Here is a 19,793-nt window from a genome sequence, read left to right on the forward strand (position 1 = left end):
GGCCACAGGGCTAGGAAGTGAGAGCAGGAGGGGAGAGCTATGTCCACCGGGAAGGAAGAGGGGCCACAGGGCTAGGAAGTGAGAGCAGGGGGGCGAGCTGGCTCCCCAGCGTGAACCTTTTTGCAGAAGCAGCACATTGTCTCAAGTCTTTCCAGAGAATAAAATGGGGATGCGTAGGTACGTGTGTGTGCGTGTGTGGGGGTATGTATGTGTGTGTGCATGTATGTGCGTGCGTGTGTTTGTACATGTGTGTGCGTGTGTATGTGCTTTTGTGTGCACGAGTGCATGTGCATGTGTGTGCATGTGTGAGTGCTTGTGCATTTGTGTGCGTGTGTGAGTGCATGTGCATGTGTGCGTGGTGCGTGTGTGCGTGTGTGTGCAAGTACGCGTGCACGTGTACATGTGTGTGCATGCGTGTGCGTGCATGTGCATGTGTGCGTGTGCGCGTGCATGTGCGCGTGTGCATGTGTGTGTTTTTGTACATTGTGTGTGTGCATGTGCATGTGTTTGTACATGTGTGTGTGTGCATGTGTTTGTACACAGCATGTGTGTTGTGTGTATGTGCGTGTGTGTACGTGTCCGTGCGAGTGCATGTGCGTGTGTGTGTGTGAGTCCTTGGGATGTATTCTCAGACAAGCCGTGTCTTCCTGGAATAATGGTCACTGTTGATGCAGTAGCCTTCTAATTTCATAGACACTGAGTAGGTGTTCTGTGTGGAGAGTGAAGCTAGGGAGTGGGTCTACAGGGAAAGGAAAGCCCTATGAACCCTGCTGATGAGTTATGCTGTCTGTCTGTCCACTTTTCTGATTGTTACTGTGTACATATCCTTGATCCAGCATGTAGATAACTGCTACAAATTGGGATACTTGTTTTGTGGAGATTTGGGGGTAAAGAATACTAAGTATCTCTGAAATTCACAAGGAAGGAGACATTTTGTCTTACCTCAGTCACTGTACCTCAGAGTTACAAAGGACCTTTATGGTCACCCAATTCAGAGTTCCCAAGCTCTGGGTATAGCTCAAGGTCATCGCAGGATTGGTGTCAGGGCTGGGATAGGGAGCAATAAAGAAAAAAGAGAGGAATGGATTTTTTGAGCCTGCATTCATTTTGCTTCTCAGTTTCCCAGTGCTCAGTATGCTAATTGCCCTGAAACATTGATTGTGTATGAATTCTCCCCTTAAGTAAATAGTCTGAAAGGATCAGTTGTCATTGTCAAATGCCGAATGTCATTTACGCAATACAGTGGGTCCTGTGCTAATTATGAGAGTTGGTAGACTGTGACCAGTTAACAGGCTTAGGAATTTCACTCAACCTTTAAATAACCTAGAACTCTTAAATGCCAAAGAAAGCTGTTAATTTTGAAGGTGAGGCTTACGTTAAAACAAAACAAAACATTGACACAGATGCATGGATACTTAGTACCGTGTGAGTGCAAGGCCCCAAGAAATGACCCAGGGTTGGTGCTCTGTTATTTTGTTTTTGAGACACAATCTCAAAAGATTCAAGGCTGGCCTCTGCCTCTCAATTGCTGAGATTATAGGCTTGTGGTACCACTCTTAGCATGATACCCTTAATCCTCTAAGCTAATTGTCTGATGTAACTATTACTGTCATTGTTCAGAACTAGTAAGCAATGAAAGGAGATCAGAGAAATACTAAATGCATGTCACTAAATTTTAAGAAGCAAATCTGCAACATCTATTACTTTGTGATCCCAAAATATGCATTATGGAAAAGGCAAAACTATGATCAGATGTGGGCAGGAAAAGGTGAGGAATAGGTAGAGGACAGATGATTTTAGGACAGTGAAATCAAGTGTATGTTTCTGATGTAGTTGGTATAGGGTGACTACTAATGGGCAAGGTGTTTGGGTTCCTGAGGAAGAATTGCCAGTCAATCCTGGCTGAGTCTCAGCATTGACCAGAAGAACTTAATGGGACAGATGAAGACAGCAGCATGAAGAGAAAGAAGAGAGTGCAGCTAAGAGAACATCTCAGTCCCTGGGACTACCCTCACTGTCAGAAGAGCCTCGTTTCTCTCTTTCTCACTGTGCAGCAACATTTTTCTCACTGACAGTACTCTGGAGCCTCAGAGCCTGTGTTAGTAGGTCCTTGTCTCCTGTACTTCAGTTCCTACATCTGAAATGAAGCGAACAGTTTCTAGCCTAGCAGGTCGGGAGGACTGAGTGACGTAACCTGTGACATTGCTTTCAATGAATGTGTGGCAGATAGTAGCCATCCTGTTACCTGTGTGCAAATCCCTTTAGATTCAAGGTGCTGTTGCTGACTTGGGAGCTGGAATCTGATTTGGGAGCTGTACTTTCCCTTGCTTTTCATATTTTTTTAACTTAATTTAATTTTATATTTTAAATTAAATAATTTATTAACATTGATTTTACATCATATTTCAAATGACATATTTAACAAACAAATATTCAAGAAGGGAATGTCTATATACAATCACTGGCACTTAGATTTTAGAACATAATTAAAATTAGACTAAGGGTTTGTATGTCATAGATACATATTAATCTATGTAATACAACATGTCTATGGAGTCATAGTTTTTATGTCTATGTAGTTGTGTCTATATTTCCAATATCATATCCATAGCATTGGGTATGCAAATATTGAGTCTTCACTCTTGTACTGTTTGGATCTAATAGCCACATATTAAGCTTTTTACATTTTTATGTCTTCCTCTGATAGGCACCAAAGCCCTTTCCACAGGAATTTTGAGATCACCTGCATTCTCCCCTTTTTTCTTTCCTTTTTCCTTTCTTTCTTTTTTGGCATTCTTCCCCTTTTCAATGGCTCATCTTTGAGAGCAGCTGAGCTTATTTTCATTGTACAAAAATGTGTCATTATGGCATTACCATACATAATATACTTTGGTCAGATTTACCTCTTTTATTCCTTTTCTTATGCCTTCCCTCATTTTAAACAATAGCAGGCTTCCTTACTCTCTTTTCATACATGCACAGGAACCAGTTTGCCTGGACTTGCCCTCCTTCACACTGTCCCTGCCCCCCTCTGCTTGTTCCCACTCTGCTGGTCAAATTTTGCACTTGAGTGCACAGTTTATCCGTCCCTCTGTTCTACCCTTGAGCACGTATGTTACCCTTCACTGTAATGTGACTATGGAGCTGGGGGGTTCTCTGCACAGCCCTCATGGGGCACTTCTCGACCTTAGTTACCTAAGGTGCCCCATCCTCTGTCAGATGTAATTCATGGGGGGGACATATCCTGAAGATGGAAATTTTTTCCAAGTGATGTAATGCTCGCCTCACAAGGAGAATGGTGGGGGTGCAGAGGCTCCTGGCAGTTCTTACTTGACAGGATAGCAGTGCCCAAAGGAGCAGAAGAGCAAAGGAGAAGCGTCCCATTCCAGCTGCTTTTACTGCTAGAGAAGATGCAGGACAGCCGGCAGAAAGCAGTGTGACTCGTGGAGCTTGCATACTGTCTCCAGAGATACAATGTGCCATGTAAGATCTCCTCTAAGCAGTGGCTCCTGTCTGCTTATCTAAAGAGGGTGGAAGCCAGAGAGAAATTGTGGGAGGTAGAGGAAAGGTAAGGGGAGAAGAAGAGAGTGAGGGAGAGGAGGGGAGATGGAGGAGGAGAGAAGGTTCAGATGGGCAGTATTCTCTGATGCCATTGAGAATGATCAATTCTCATTGCTCATTCTATCATCACTTCAGCTCAGTGATTCGGTCCTCCTCTACTTCACTGTGATTCTGATCCTTTGTGTGTGACTGTTGACTTTTTTTGAGGTGTCATGTCTTTTCATACCTGTTGTGTTCCTATGTTAAGATTTGCTCAGCTGTGTGCCTGTGGCTCACGCCTGCAATCCTGCCTACTCAGGAGGCTGAGATCTGAGGATCACGGATCAAAGCCAGCCAGGCAGAAAAGTTCCAGTGAGACACCTATCTCCAATAAACTACTCAGAAGAAGCTGTAAGTGGTGCTGTGGCTCCAGTGTAGAGGGCTAGCCTTGAGAACAAAGGCTCAAAGACAGTGAATGTCCAGGCCCTGAGTTCAAGAAAAAAGATTTACTCATTTAAACTCAATTTGTAGTTTGGAATTTTGGTTGTCTGAAAATTTTCCATTGAAAATTTGTATTCTGGCAGAAATGGGTATTATCTGGGTTGATAATCCATTTATTGGCAGACCTGGGCTTGAGCTCAGGGCCTGAGCACTGTCCTTGGACTTTCTCAAGGCTAGAGCTCTACCACTTGAGCCTCAGCACCACTTCCAGCTTTTTCTATGTATGTGGTACCAAGGAATCGAACCCGGGTCTTCGTGCATGCTAGGCAAGCACTCTACCACTAGGCCAAACTCCCGGCCCTGATAGTCCATTTTTTACACTGGCTTAGGGATATAACTTAGTACTAACTCTCATTGATTCAATAACTTACCAAATATTTACAATAAGTAAAGTTCAGTTGGTATGTGAGAACTGACGTTCTTATATAATACAGTGGGAGACTGGAAGAATAAAAGATGACTAGGTGCCAGTGGCTCATGACTGTAATTCTAGGTAATCAGGAGGCTGAGATCTGAGGATCGCTATTCAGTCCAGGCATGAAAGTCCATGGGACTCTTTCTTTCAATTAACCACCAGAAAACTGGAAGTGGGGCTGTGGCTCAAGTGGTAGAGCACTAGCTTTGAGCTGAAGAGCTCAGGGACAGTGCCCAGGCCCGGAGTTCAAGTCCCATGCCTCTCTCTCACACACACACATACACAAAATAAGTAAAGAATTGCTAGGGCAAGAAAAGCTAGGGATAAAGAAGGAAAAAAAGAAGGTAGAATAAATATATAGTAGAATGCTTTGTAAGTGTAAGATAGGTAAAGTGAAAAGAAAAACTACAGAGAATGACAATTTTAAAAAGGGATAAAGCGTAAAACATTAAAAAGAAAGTCAGACACCTGTGGCTCACGCCTGTAATCCTAGCTACTTGGGAGGTTGAGATGTTAGGATCACCATTTGAAATCAGCCAGGTAGGAGAGTCCATGAGATTCTTAGCTTCAATTAATTACCAAAAGGAGCCTGGAAATGAGGCTGTAGCTGTAGTTGTAGAGTACTAGCCTGGAGCCAAAAACCTCAGGGCCAGTTTCCAGGCCCTGAGATCAGCCTGAAGAACTAGTCTTAAAAAAATTTTTTTTTCTTAGAATGAATATGTGTTGGCTCTATCAGCAAGATTTTAGCTGTGGTGTTGTCATCTCTGGGTCCTTTTGGAGTTCTGGTGTGACTGGGCATGCCCCGGGTGCAGTGTCCTGTGGTCAGGGAGCGAGGTGTGGCTGGATCTGTGCAGTGGACATCCCCAGAGGTGGTCTGTCCTCCTGGAACCCAGTGTGTCCACCCTGGCCCTGCCAGGCAGCTGCTGGTGCTGCTGGTGATGTCTGAGAACACAGCTGGCGTGTCAGAACGTGCTCTGCCTCTCCTGGATCCTGCAGTTGACCCAGTTCCTGCTCTGGCTATTCTGTGGCAGGCTTTTCCCTTTCTATCTAGGCTGCCAGTTTAACAGATCCTTCAGAGCATGTAGAGCGGATGGGTTGCAGACTTTGAGCCCTGTTCCATTCTGGTGTCATAAGTTTAAGAGGAACTGTCCAATTCGGTACCAAGAATACTTTCGTGTCCTAAGCGGCTCATAGGTAGTACATACTGAGCTTTGGCAGAGTCGGGGAAAGAGTAAAAGTCAAGTGGTGAGTGTTGGTGCAGCCAGGGCGTCTGGTCCTGGGACGTCTCCAGCGCCCTCACTACTGTGCTGTTACTTCTTTCTAACCAGTGTTTGTCCAGCATGATGCCGCTCAGCTTTACCTCACGTTCTGGAACCTAAGTAAGGATCAAATACCTGATATGGACTTGGTAAGCGCCTGAAGCTGGAGCAGTCAGAGGACCCGTAGAAGTCTCTCCCCATTGTTTATGCCACGTGCAGTGAGGGTTCCTCAGAAACCCGGTGTTCTTCCCCCCAACCCACAGCACCCTTGTGTGCAGGGCAACCAGCGTGAGGGGCTAGGCAGTCTAACAGGTCCAGCTCTGGACACCAGCCTAACCTGTCCTTGGCTCCTTCTTACAGGTGGAGAAGCTGCAGACCCTGTACACGATGCAGGTCAAGGATTCCTTGGTTTGCCTCACCTGTACTGGAGAGAGCAGTAGGACCAGCTGTATGCTGACCCTCCCTCTTCCCCTGTATGACATGGACTCAAAACCTCTGAAAACGCTGGTGAGACCTGGTGAATCCTCACACTCCACTTTGCCAGTGCCCTGTTGTTTGCGTCACTTCCCCTTGATATCAAAAATAATTCTGCTTCACTTGCATAGCTCTAGAGGGTCAATTTCATTGATCAGAAAACGTTCGCTCTCCTATTTCTACTTTTCTTATACTGTTCTACTAACAAGGGCCCCTCCTGTTTTTCCCCCCTCCAATTCATGGAAGGTCCTGGCACATGTAGCAGTAGTAGTGGGGGCTATGTAGAAGACTGCGGGGGAAAGTGGAAGCAAAGCTTGAACCCTCACCTTCAGGGGCAGGCTGCTTTCTTGATGGAAAGAGTCTGTTAACATTGCCTGTCCCTGTTCCCCTCCACTGGGCAGGAAGGTGCCCTGCACTGCTTTTTCCACCCTAGGGAGTTGGCCAACAGAAGCAAGTGGTTCTGTGATAACTATGGGTTGAAGACACGTGGAAACCAGGTACTCCAAATACTTCCACTGTGGGTTTCCTGGCCAAGGCTTCCCAGACACCGTCAGTGCCCTTCATGATGCGGGGTGGGGTGGGGTCCTGGTGGGGCTGGTGCCAGGATCCCTAGGCTTCCCATGTAGCTTCAAAGAGAGCAGAAGGGCGGGGGCAGGTGGGGTTTTCTCTCCAGTTTTAGACCAGCTCCCTATGACAGACGCCTGCTCCTAGGGTTTCAAGGGCCTGTGTGCAGCCCTGGGAAGCTCATGGCTTTTGTCTGAGATCTGTAGTGCTGTGACAGTCAAGTGTTACTTGAATCTCGGAGGAGCTGAACAGAGTCACCGATGGGAGCCTTTAGCCCTGCAATGTGTCCCTACACTACTCTTCCTGTGGAGAAGAGTAAACCACCAGCCCTGCCATTTCACATGATCTTTGCTTTTGCAGATATTGAAGATGATGCATTTGCCCCAAACTTTGACCATTCACCTTATGCGATTCTCCATTAGAAATTCACAGACTGAGAAAATCTGCCACTCCTTGCATTTCCCTCAGACCTTGGATCTCAGTCATGTTCTCCTGACTGAGCAACAAGACCTCAGTGAGGCCACGGAGCAGGTGAGGTATTCCCACCTTTCTGGATCCATCTCACCAGACAGGATTTCCTTCAGGCTCAGCTGCTGTAACCCCTCAGCTGTTAGATGGCACCTACTCAAGAATTCTCCAGGTCCAGGTTCTTACCAGCCAAGGCCAGTGACTGGGTCTCTTGCTGGCTTCCACTGTGGGGTGAGGTGAGCAGCTGTGCTGGGTGCACACTGGCTGAGGAAGGGCAACGTCTCAGGCAGTGAGGTCTGCCTCCTCTGAGCACCACGCTCATCCGAGAATGGACGCTGCTTGCTGGCCAGGCCAGGGGTGTACTGAGGAAGACAGGTGGTCCTCAGGTTGTTGTGAGTCACAGGAGCGAAGGTGTATTTCAGGCAGAGTGTTTGTTTATTTATTTATAGTGGCACTGCCTATAGTCTTTGCAGTTGGGAGACACAGGCCAGAGGATCATTGGTTCAAGGCCAGCTTGGGTTACATGGTAAGACCTTGTCTCACAAGAGCAGAAAGAAAGGGGCCAGAAGTGTGGTCTAGTGGTGGAGTACTGGCCCATCATGCACAGAGACCCTGGTTTGATTCCTTGGTTCCACCTCCATAGAAAAGGGTGGAAGTGATGCTGTAGCTCAAGTGGTAAAGCTCTAGCCTTGAGAAAACCTAAGGACAGTGCTCAGTCCCTGAGTTCAAACCCCAGGACTGGCAAAAAAAGAAGAAAGCAAGATGAAACAAAGGCTCCAAAATCGCCTTCCTAAACCCTTCCCCAAACAAAAGCAAACCCAACCCCAATGTTATCCACCCTTCTTTTCTTGGGGGTTAAAACAGATCTTTTCTTGGGGGATTTCCACGTTCCTCAGGGAGCAAAGATTGACCAATCCCTACTGACTGTATGCATGTATGCAATATAAAGCAAGCCATTATAGTTCTGGTTTATAATGTTTTCTTTTAAGTAGCTATGAGATTCTCCAGGTCAAGGACTTTTCTCTAGTACCTTTGAAGTACCAGTGCCTAGCACAGAGCAGTAACAAATGCATGGCAAAACATGCTTCCTTCAAGACTGGGGCTGGGGAAGGCGGGATAAATCACTGAGAGTCTTGTCTTCTTCCAGCCTGAAGGGCAGTATGAACTCTTTGCTGTGATCGCCCATGTTGGGATGGCCGACTTTGGTCACTACTGTGCTTATATATGGAATGCAGTAGATGGAAAATGGTTCTGCTTCAATGACTCCAGTGGTGGCTGGGTGAGGCTTATCATCCATGCTTTCTCTTGTTCTGAATTAGCCATCGCTAGTAAATCCTCAGCAGAGTTGAAGACACAGTATGGCCTTCTATTTTGTGTGTAGGAGCTGGGGAGTTCTATGGTTCAAAGCCATTCTCTATCTAGATTTATTGCTTTTTTTCTAGTCCTGGGGCTTGAACTCAGGGCCTGGGTGCTATCCCTAATCCTCTTTGTGATCAAGGTTAGCACTGTAGCACTTGAGCCACAGTGCCATTTCCAGCTTCTTCTGAGTAGTGTATTGGAGTCCCACTGACTTTCCTGCTTGGATTGACTTTGAACCACAGCCTCCTGAGTAGCTAGGATTACAGGCCTGAGCCACCAGTGCCCAGCTGGTTTATTGCTTTCTAAGAGTCTGCTTGCTTCAGTGTTTAGGTTTCTGGCCCTGTGGGTCCAGTGCCTTGATGTTTTATGCTCTGTAGGAAATGTGTGAAACCAGAAATTAGAAAGATGCAAAATAAAACTGGGGGGAAAAGTGTAAAAGTTTAAAGATGAGTGAGAACATTACAGAGGGCATTGTTATACAGGGCATCGTGTCACCAGCTGTCATCACAGTGGGCTTCTTTATAGGAGTCTAATGGGCAGATTACAGAGCCCTGTATTCCCTGAATACTTCCTGGCTACCAACTAGCTGCTGCTGTCTTCTGTGTGTGCTCTTCCAGTTGTCCTGGGAAGACATCCAGTGCACATACAGGAGAAATCACTACCGCTGGTAAGAGAAGCACATGCGTGATGGGGTGTGTTGGGTTCTCAGACCTTTATGAAAGTTGCATGGATGAATTATTGCCTTTCTTCTGAGCATTCCCTAGTTACTAAACCATTCTGTCCATCTTTCAACACTTATCCCATTACACCATACTTCTCTGAGAATGAAGGCTTCAGTGGTGCTCAGGTATAAGTATCTTCTGTAACAATGCACATGTGGTTTCTGGCCTCTTATTACCTCATCCTAATTTAACCTCTGAGCAAACGCCTCCTTGTGCTTTCATAATCGTAGCCTTCTCTACTGTGCAAAGCCTTTACTGATGCACTCAAGCAGATTGGTAGGAAATCTTATTTGCCCTCATTGCTTCTTGAGCATGCCTCCTTTATTACTTCCAAAAATGCCGGGGCCAACCGGCAGCAAACCAGGGTTCGCAGATTGGGGTTCCTGAAATAGGGGACAAGGACTAGGAAGAAAAAGAAGAGAGACAGACACACTAGGTCCGGGATGTCCGCAGTCCAGGCAAAGACTGACTAGACTGCCGCGTTTATTTTCCCCTCCCCCTTCTTCCCTCCTCCTCTCCCAGGGAACCTCCAGGTGTTACATTCATATGGTAATTCTCAGGTCATTTACATAGAATAGGGCCAGAAAGCAATAAGACAATATAGCCATCGTCTGATGCAAGTCAAGGTACAGTTTGATTCCACTCTGGCTCCCAACATGTCCCCCGTTTTTTATTTTAAAAGAAACACAAGTGCAATTTTTACTCTTTTCTATACCCCTAATTTATCCTGTCACATTTTCCAAAAATGACTTTGGTCCCTTGGTCCAACGGGGATTTGATGGGCGGAGATTCAACTTCCGTGACTTCTTCAAGCTGACTCAGGGGCGCCGTCTCCACGCTTGACCAGGGACCTTAAGAAGCCTAGCCTGTTTTATCAAGGGGTTGCAAGGATTAGACACCAGGAACAACAATCTACTCCAAACTAGAAATCATACTTGACATTCAACAACTGCACAAACCATCCTTGGCCACAACAGCGCAGCCTACCTAGCACCCATTTGCAAAGGCTTTTTCTTGATTGTCTGGGGAACTAAATTTCTGCAACCTTAACAATGCTTCAGTTGTCAGATCTAAACAGATTAATAGAGACACAAGCTTCAGATCCACAAACTTTTCCTGAATTTGTGGCTGGTGTCAAAAATAAAAAAATTCGCTCAATTAGGACTTTAAACTACCCACTATCACAGAAGATTGACAAGTTCCTGCCCAGTTATGAAAGGCACGGGCATTAGTAAGGCATGCTTACAAACTATTCTATGACCTCCCGGCTCTGATTAATTTGAATGGCCAAGCACAAGTGACTCTAAGATCTGACACCAACTCTGCCATCCAAGCAGAGGCTTTCCTGTCCCGGTAGTGTCTCTCCACACAGGGATAAACATCCCATTGGCATTTCACTTTGTTGGTTGCTGGATTTGAACTCAGGGTCTGGGCGCTGTCTCTCAGCTCTCCAGCTCAAGGCTAGCGCCCTGCCACTGTGAGTCCCGAGCTTGGTGCTTGAGTGCTTCCCCCCAGCTTTTCAGCTCAGAGCTAGCACTCTGCCACTTTGAGCTCCAAAGCAACTCTGTCCCAGCATCCTGCTGGCAGATTAGACACCACAGTCTCACAGGGACTTTGCTTTGCCCGGGCAGGCTCAAAACTGTGGCTTTCAGATCAATGAGTCTACAAAAGGCCACTTTACTCCAATTAGAAGCAACAAGGTGGTCAATACAGAAATAGTCTCTAAGCATGATCTTACCTGGAACTTGGTGAGGGCCAAACTTACATCTGAATGAGGATCTGCTGTCCTTCTCCATGGGCCTTCTGGAGATTGCTATAAAGTAACTTACAAGAGTAAGCTGAAATAGCAATTAAGCAATTACTTTGGTAGTCCTGATTTTCCTTTTTTCTCTTTCTTTAAACATTTAAGACAATTTCACTTTCAAATATTGTTTAGAAACCCATTTCCAATGTTCTTAAAACTTTTGCTGATACTGGCTTAAACAATCAACACCTTAGCCTTTATTTGCAATTGAAAAACCTTTAAGGGCACAAAGAACTCCTTCTGCCTTCAGGCCCCCTAGGGCTCAAGTCACTCCTCTTGCCTTTTAGAAAAGGGCTTTTTTTTTTTTTTTTTTGCAGTTTAGATTACTGTCTTAAACTCCAACAACAATTTAAACTCAAATAACAGTTTTTCCCTAATGCAAGAACTATAGACATCAGTGCACCAAAAGTCTAGGTCTGGACTTAGTTTCCTCTCTTTTTTTTTTTTTTTTTAAATACACCCAATAGCATGGAGATAAACCTTTAAACATTCCTTTAAAATACTAATCACATTATCCACATTTTACCATCAGATTTGCAAGAAAAGACAGACAGGCAAAATTTCTGACGTTAATGAACAATTTCACATTTAAATCTCTAATACATGTTTCCAAACTTTAACTTAAAGTAATAAATCCCAAATTCCCTAACATCTCTGTGCTAAACAGGATACAATGTTTACAATGTAAACAGTTGTATGCCTTGCAATAAAATGCAGATTTCAGGATCTAGAAAAATATTTACCAGTTTTTCTTTAAGACAATGCAATAATCCTTTGAGACATAGGAAACATTCAAACCTACTAATTTTCTTGAAGTTTAGACTTAGATTTACCCAATTGCTTTTGTGTTTCAAATGAGCTCAACCATTGTTTTATACAGCATGCTGACAATTTAACCTTGAACATGTTCACTCACACCCATTCGTACACACATTCATACTCAAAGATCTTAAAGCGCGCAAAATTAATATCGGCCGTTCATTTTCCGGAAATTTTAGTACCATGAGGGTTTTTTTGTTGTTGTTGTTTTTTGTTGTTTTTGTTGTTGTTGTTTTTGCAAAGCTTATTCTTGGAGGTGACAACCAGGTTTTTTGTTGTTGTTGTTGTTGTTTTTGTTTTTAAACAAAGCTTTCTAACAAGGCAACTTAGCTGAAATTTATTCTTCCAGAGTTTGTTTCTGATATCAGACATATTACTTTTTGCAGATGAAAGTTGGGTGGGAGTCTTAAACCTAGGAGAACTAAGACAAGTCTGTGTCCTGTCACCAAGTGTCTCTAGACTGTCACTTCAGCAGGTTGTAGGAAAAAGGAAACTGAACGAAGCCTGCAGCTGCTTTGTCTGGCTCTGCTCACCTCAGCTGCAGCGGATTGGGAGGGGCCATACCAGGCCCAGAAATGTTCAAATAAATAACAAGGATGTGTGCTTGAGTACGCACAGAAAAACCATAAGGATCCATACTTAGAAATGGTACCAATTTTAAAGACAAAACTGGACAAGGAAAAATATGTAACACGAACAAGACAAACGGAGACTTTTAAATAATCAGACATTGACATATAACAAGAAAATTGGACTCAATCAGATACACTTAACACAAAAAACATGAGCTCAAATGAATGTTTTCACCAAACAGTTATTTTTAGATTTAGACATGTCTTGCTGGTGGGACTCTCAGGTATGCCTTGTTATTGACAAGAAACTCAGAAGGGGAGGGGGGGTCAAGGCATCCCTTGACCACCCAGGCCTCTGTTTTAGGCCCACAGTGCACCTTTTCAAACAAACAAACAAAAATAAAATAAAATAAAATAAAATAAAACGCTGACATACAAGGGGGTCGGCCGACTTCTACTTACCTCTGGAGGCCTTTGCTTTTCACCTGGGCATCTTTTACAAAAAAGGTTATTAAGAAGAGGGCTGGTAAAGACAAAATAATGTCACATATTAAATTGTGTAGAGTCAATAAATATGTTAAAAGGTCCCTACATAATAGTAAAAGGAGGAGAAACACAGCTCATATGAATGTGTGGAACAAGTGGATCAGTAGCAGTCCCGATTGACATGCACAAATAACTCAGGTCCTTCCCACGTCGCAGGATGCACCACTGGAGGGTTGGGGGTGTAGGCCCAGTGAGTCACTGCTTGGATGGCCACTGTCACTCTCCACGATCCGAACGCAGCGTTCAGGCAGCCAGCGGGCGTCATTTTCTCCTTGTGAAAAAACACATACATGCCCTCGACCCCAGGTTAGAACAGGATCGGGTCCATGCCAAGCACCAGTTAGGGGATCCTTCCATTTTACTAAGGCAAAAGGACGCTGCGCTCTTTTTTCCCAGAATCGCTGAGCAGCAGATAAATTATTTGAATCCAAATTCAAAAAATTTAAAACAAATAAAGCATGATTAAGTATATTCACAGGGGTAGCGGGATATGACTCTCCTTTCTGTATTTTAGCAATTTGATGTTTTAATAATCCATTAGCTCTCTCCACGATGCCTTGACCTTGAGGATTGTAAGGAATGCCTGTAATATGAGTGATATTATAGGAATGGCAGAAGGATTGAAATGCTCGGCTTGCATAGCCAGGGCCATTATCTGTTTTTATTTGCGAGGGAATCCCCATCTCAGCAAAGCATCGAATGCAGTGAGAGATACAATGTTTAGTGGCTTCCCCAGCAAGGGGGGTGGCCAAGATAAAATTAGAATAAGTATCTACAGTAACATGAACATATTTTAATCGGCCAAATGATGGAACATGCGTGACATCCATCTGCCAAATGTGATTAGAAAGTAGTCCTCGTGGATTTATGCCTAAATGGGGGGCTGGTGAAAAAGGGACACAGTTGGAGCAAGTCTTAACTATTTGCCGCGCGGCTTCTCTAGATAATTTAAACTGTCGGCGCAAGGCTCGACTGTTTTGATGATGGATGGCATGTGACTGCTTAGCAAGTTCAACCTGAGTTAAGTAAACTCTGGTGGCGGAGTCAGTAACTGCATTGCCCTCACTTAAAGGGCCAGGAAGATTAGTGTGAGCTCGAACAAAGCCAAAAAAACAGGGGTGGTTGCGAGAACAAAGCAAAGTTTGTATTTGGCGAAATTGGATCTGAATATTGGAGTTAGTAGTTCCAATAAAGGGAACAGTCTCTATGACTTGAAGAGCACGAATTACATATTGACTGTCTGAGTATAAGTTAAAGGGCTCGTCTTGTAACAGGACGAGTGCTTGTAAAACAGCCTCTAATTCCACCTCTTGGGCGGAGGAAAAACCCGTAACCCAAGATTGAGTTTTCCCATTAATGGTCAAAGCAGCCTTTCCATTAGAGGATCCATCTGTAAATACCAAAGCAGCAGAAGATAAAGGCGAGGCCTGTACTATGGAAGAAAATAGAAACGTATGACACGCAGCAAATTGGAGAAGTTTGTTAGACTGGTAGTGATGCAAAATTTTCCCCGTATAATTGGCCCAAGCAATGGCCCAAGAATCGCAATGGGCAAATAGCCAATCTTGTTGTTGTAGATTATATGGGACACAGATAAAATGAGGTTCCTGACCTAAATATTTACGGGAATCCACTCGGCACATATGTATCAGATTAGCTACCAATTCGTAGTAGGGGGTCAGCACTTTGCCGGGTGTTGATGGTAGATAAAGCCATAAAAGGGGGCCATCCTGCCACAATACAGCAGTTGGGGAGTGAGAAGTAGCTAAAATATAAACTCCCCATGGTTTAGAATAGTCACAATAGGTCACTTGTTGCTGGGAAATTGCCTTTTCTACAATTTGGATGGCCCTCCTGGCGTCAGGATTTAATTCACACAAGGATGTAGGGTTGGTATCTCCTTTTAAGAGATCAAAAAGGGGTTTTAACTCTCCTGTGGAGAGCTTTAGATAAGGCCGAAGCCAATTTATATCTCCTAAGAATTGCTGAAAATCATGAAGAGTTCTTAAGTGGGAAGTTTTTAATTGTATTTTTTGGCTTTTAAAATAGTGTGGGCCTAATATATGGCCTAGATATGTAAAAAGGGGGTGTTCCTGAACCTTTTCAGCTGCTATTATAAGGCCAAAGAGGCTCAGATCTTGCTTTAGTTGTCCAAAGGCTTGTCGTACGACGATAGGGTCAGAACAAGCCAACAAGATGTCATCCATATAATGAACAATATAAACAGAAGAAAATTTTTCACGAGTGGAAGAAATGGCTCTAGCTACAAAACTTTGACATAAAGTTGGGCTATTTGCCATGCCCTGTGGGAGCACAAGCCAGTGATATCGCTTCATGGGTTCTTTAAAATTAACAGAGGGGACACTGAAGGCAAAGCGCTTACAGTCTTGAGGCGCCAGGGGTATAGTATAGAAACAATCCTTCAAATCTATAATAATCTTATAAGTATCCTTTGGGATTGCCATGGGTGAAGGCAAGCCAGGCTGTAGGGCCCCCATCAGTTCCATTGTGGCATTTATTTTTCTCAAATCCTGTAACAGCCTCCATTTACCTGACTTTTTCTTTATAACAAAAATTGGAGAATTCCATGGAGAGTTAGAAGGGGCCACATGCCCCAAGTCCAGCTGTTCCTGTACCAGCTGCTGTACTGCAATGATCTTTTCTAGAGAAAGAGGCCACTGTTCGACCCATACCGGTTGTTCAGAGAGCCAATTTATGGGATCAGCATGAGGGGGAGGGCAAACGACAGCTCCCGTCAAGGGATACCCCAATCCTTGTCTCGTAGGGTGAGACTGGGGTTGGAGTGGCTCTAGCTCCCCCTGTGCTGCTCGGCCTAGCCCCCTAAAGGGGAGGAGGCCTTGATCAAGTAACTGCTTAGTGACCGCAGCACTAGGACTAAACATATACACTCCCATTTTTTCCATGATATCACGACCCCATAAATTAATTGGCAGATGATCCAAGACAAATGGCTGAAAATGACCAGAGTGCCCTTCCTCATCTCTCCAAACAAGGATCGCACTGCTCTGCTGTGGGTCAGTTGCTTGCCCAACCCCCTGTAGGGAAGTCATAGAGGTTGTCAGGGGCCATTGGGCTGGCCAATGTTTTTTAGATATCACAGACACATCTGCTCCAGTGTCTAATATTCCTTTAAAGGGCTTTTCTTGTATAAATATAGTCATCTCAGGCCTCTCTTGTTTTATGCTTTGTACCCAATAGATATCAGAAGATCTAAATCCTCTCTGTCCACATGGGGAATTAGCAGTCTCCCCGGGAGGTAAAGGCACAAGTATTAATTGTGCTAATTTTTGACCGGCTGGGATCGATACCACGTGTTTCGGGGCAGAGGCCATAACTTTGATTTCTCCAGTAAAATCCTGGTCAATTTTGCCAGGTGTAATCTGTATCCCTTTAAGGGCTGAGCTACTTCGCCCTAACAGCAATCCAGCCACTCCCGGGGGAAGGGGGCCGAAGACCCCCGTGGGGAGAGCTTGTGTCCCCATCTCTGGGGTCAATACTGAGCAGGTGGAGGAACAGAGGTCCAATCCTGCACTTCCTGGGGTGGCACGGAGGAGGCCGGAGACTGATCTTGGGGGGTTGTTAGAAGACTGATCTTGGGGGGTTGTTAGAAGATGCACTTGTGGCCGAGAAGAGGGAGGGACTGCCCCATGGTTTTGCGGGGCCAGGGGCTGGCCCCTCCTCCAGTTTCCCGAAAGCGGGCGGCCATTGCGATCTGTTCTTGACCTGCAATCTTTAGCCCAGTGCTTCCCTTTACCACAGCGTGGACATGTGCCAGGTGATTTTTCTCTCTTTTGCCTGGCCTGGCGTGGGCATTGCGTCATCCAATGTCCTATTTGTCCACAAGAGAAGCAACGCCCTGGGGGTCTAGCATCCCGAGAATGCCGCTGACCTCTATATTTTAGAGACTCACTAACAGTCTTTCCTTGAGGAGCGGCGGCTAAAGTAAGGCCTTGTACATGGGAGGGTCCAATATCAGCACACAGTGAAATAAAGTCCGTGATTCCTCCCTTATTCCTATGGGGTCTGATAGCTGCCTGACAGGCGGCGTTGGCATTTTCATAGGCTATGTGTCTAACTATAATCTCCCTTGCATTCTCATCTTGTACTAGGCGGTCTGCAGTCTCCATTAATCGAGACAAAAATTCTAGATAAGGCTCATTTGGTCCCTGTTTAACTTCTACTAGATTTTTTGTACGATTGGAATTGCGTAACTTTTTCCAAGCCTCTCTCGCCGCAGCATTTATTTGTAAATAGGCCTCCTTTGCATAACCCAATTGATCTTTGGTGTTTTTATAGGTTCCCTCTCCTAACAACTGATCAACAGTGTAAGGCAGGTTCTTAGACCTATTTGTTTCAATTTTAGCCCGACACTGTGCAGTGAACTCTGTCTCCCATAATAAGTACTCTCCCGCACTAAGGCATGCTCTGGCAAGCCGCTTCCAGTCATTTGGGCATGCAATACCAGCACACGCGGCCTCCAATATTACTTGAGTAAAAGGGGCAGTTGGCCCATATTGGGAGCAGGCATTTTTTAAATCCTGTAATAGTTTAACAGGAACAGGTTGATGGTATACTTGTTCATCATGATCAACTAAACTAGGGAAGCATCGAGGCCCTGAAATACCTTCCCTCTCTCTAGCAGCCTGAGTCAGGTTTAATTGCGATTCACTGTGCCTGGTTGTAGTGCCTGTTAAAAGGGACTTGTTGCTAGGGCCTTTAGGCTTGCCTAAAGGTTGAGAAAGGGATTGAGGCCGTAAGGCTGCAGCCGGAGGCGGTGGGTGTGAGGGGTAAGGTTTAGAATCAGACACCATAGTGGCCTGAGGGTCATATTTCTTTCCTACTTCTGGGGGGGCTCTCTGCTCTGTCCCCATTTTCGATAGAAAATGTAGGATTTCTTCTAACTTCTTCTCCATCGTAGCCATTCGGCCCTCCATTGACTCATCATAACTTTCCTCCTTGATATTCAAACCTGAATTCTGATACTCAATATCTACTGGTTGTTGTTCCCTTTTCAAAATCTCACTTAGACTCTCTTGGGCTGCGGCATATGGCTCAGCCTCAGGTTCTTCAGAAGGGTCCTTTAACTCATAAAGTTCCCTTAATTCAAGATTAAGTTCAGCATCTTCATGTAGAGGATCTATGTATTTACTTACTAAATTCCATACAGTAGTAGCCTCTACTGGGGTCTTTTCGGGGCCATATACATCATAATAATCTTGAATTCTTTTTCCTATCCGCTGCCAGGCTTTTTGGAATTCCTCCTCTATAGACCTCGGGCATGCCTCCTTGAGAAACTGTAGGAAGCTCTGAAGCACCCCCTCTTCCACCCACGTTCCGTGGGCTTCAAATAGGCCTGTTAAGATCGGTAGAAATAACCCATGGCTATTAGCTTGACCCATAATTTTTACTCCTGACTATACTCTCTTAATAGTCCTACGATGTGTTACTCACCACAGGGAGGGGTCCTTCACCTTCGTCCCAGATTTTCAGGGTCCCTGTTCGGGCGCCAGATGCCGGGGCCAACCGGCAGCAAACCAGGGTTCGCAGATTGGGGTTCCTGAAATAGGGGACAAGGACTAGGAAGAAAAAGAAGAGAGACAGACACACTAGGTCCGGGATGTCCGCAGTCCAGGCAAAGACTGACTAGACTGCCGCGTTTATTTTCCCCTCCCCCTTCTTCCCTCCTCCTCTCCCAGGGAACCTCCAGGTGTTACATTCATATGGTAATTCTCAGGTCATTTACATAGAATAGGGCCAGAAAGCAATAAGACAATATAGCCATCGTCTGATGCAAGTCAAGGTACAGTTTGATTCCACTCTGACTCCCAACACAAAAAAATTTTTTTTGCTTATATGACTCCCCCCACCCCATTAGACCATGTACTCTTTTTTTTCATTTTTGGTGCTGGTTCTGAGTCATTTTTGGTGCTGGTTCTGAGGTTTGAAGTCAGTCCTGGGCATTGTCCCTGAGCTTTTTTGCTCATGCTAGCTCTCTACCACACGTCCTGCTTTTGGGTGGGTAATTGGAGATAAGGGCATTAAATACTTTCCTGCTCTGCTGGCTTTGAACACAAATCCTTAGATCTAAGCTTTCTGAATAACTAGGATTACAACTATGAGCCATGGTGCCTAGCAGACCAGGGGACAGGACCACTCTTCTCATCTTTCCCGGTCTGGCATAGTGACATGCAGTCAGTAAGCATCAAAACATACTTTTAATGGCTACGGAGGTGAAACTAGAGAGAAAAGCTGAAGAAAGTTAAGGCAGAGAGGTTTTTATCTGTGCCCATAGTGGCACTGGAGGTGGTACTGGAGGGCATACTCAGCCACACAAGGAGGCTTGATTAATTCAAAATTAATGGAGTAGGTGGCATTTATGTTTGATGCTCTCCTCTAACCTACTTTTCCTGTTTTTCTTTCATTTGTCCTGAGCATTTCTCTTAGGTACCTGTTCTTAGCCAATTTTGGCTTATTGACTCCTCTGTGATCTAGAACAGGGGTTAGCATACTTCACATGACCATGGCAGAGATAGTTCAAAGCCAGATAGGGTAGAAAAATCCACAAGACAGACTTTCAACTGACAACAGAAACAAAAAGCTGGAAATGGAGCTGAAGTGGTAGTGGGTGAGGCTTGAGTGAAAAAGCTATAGGACAGCACCTAAGCCTGAGTGCAAGGCCTAGTGGTGTGACCCAAGTGAACAGCTAGGCCCCCATTCTGGAGCCTCGAA

At 45.0% G+C, this 19,793-nt stretch overlaps 1 protein-coding gene across 1 annotated transcript; it reads left to right on the top strand.

The window, feature by feature from the left end:
- Positions 1 to 3,275: 3,275 nt before the first annotated feature.
- Positions 3,276 to 9,251, top strand: LOC150044510 (ubl carboxyl-terminal hydrolase 18-like). The gene is given in 7 exon segments (XM_090321620.1): positions 3,276 to 3,483; positions 5,785 to 5,864; positions 6,076 to 6,224; positions 6,584 to 6,686; positions 7,114 to 7,284; positions 8,369 to 8,500; positions 9,198 to 9,251. Coding segments are annotated over 7 exon segments (897 nt in total).
- The last annotated feature ends 10,542 nt before the right edge of the window (positions 9,252 to 19,793 follow it).

This window comes from Megascapheus bottae, chromosome 30 (assembly GCF_031878675.1).
Source record: "Megascapheus bottae isolate mThoBot1 chromosome 30, mThoBot2.hap1, whole genome shotgun sequence".
NCBI lineage: Eukaryota > Metazoa > Chordata > Mammalia > Rodentia > Geomyidae > Megascapheus > Megascapheus bottae.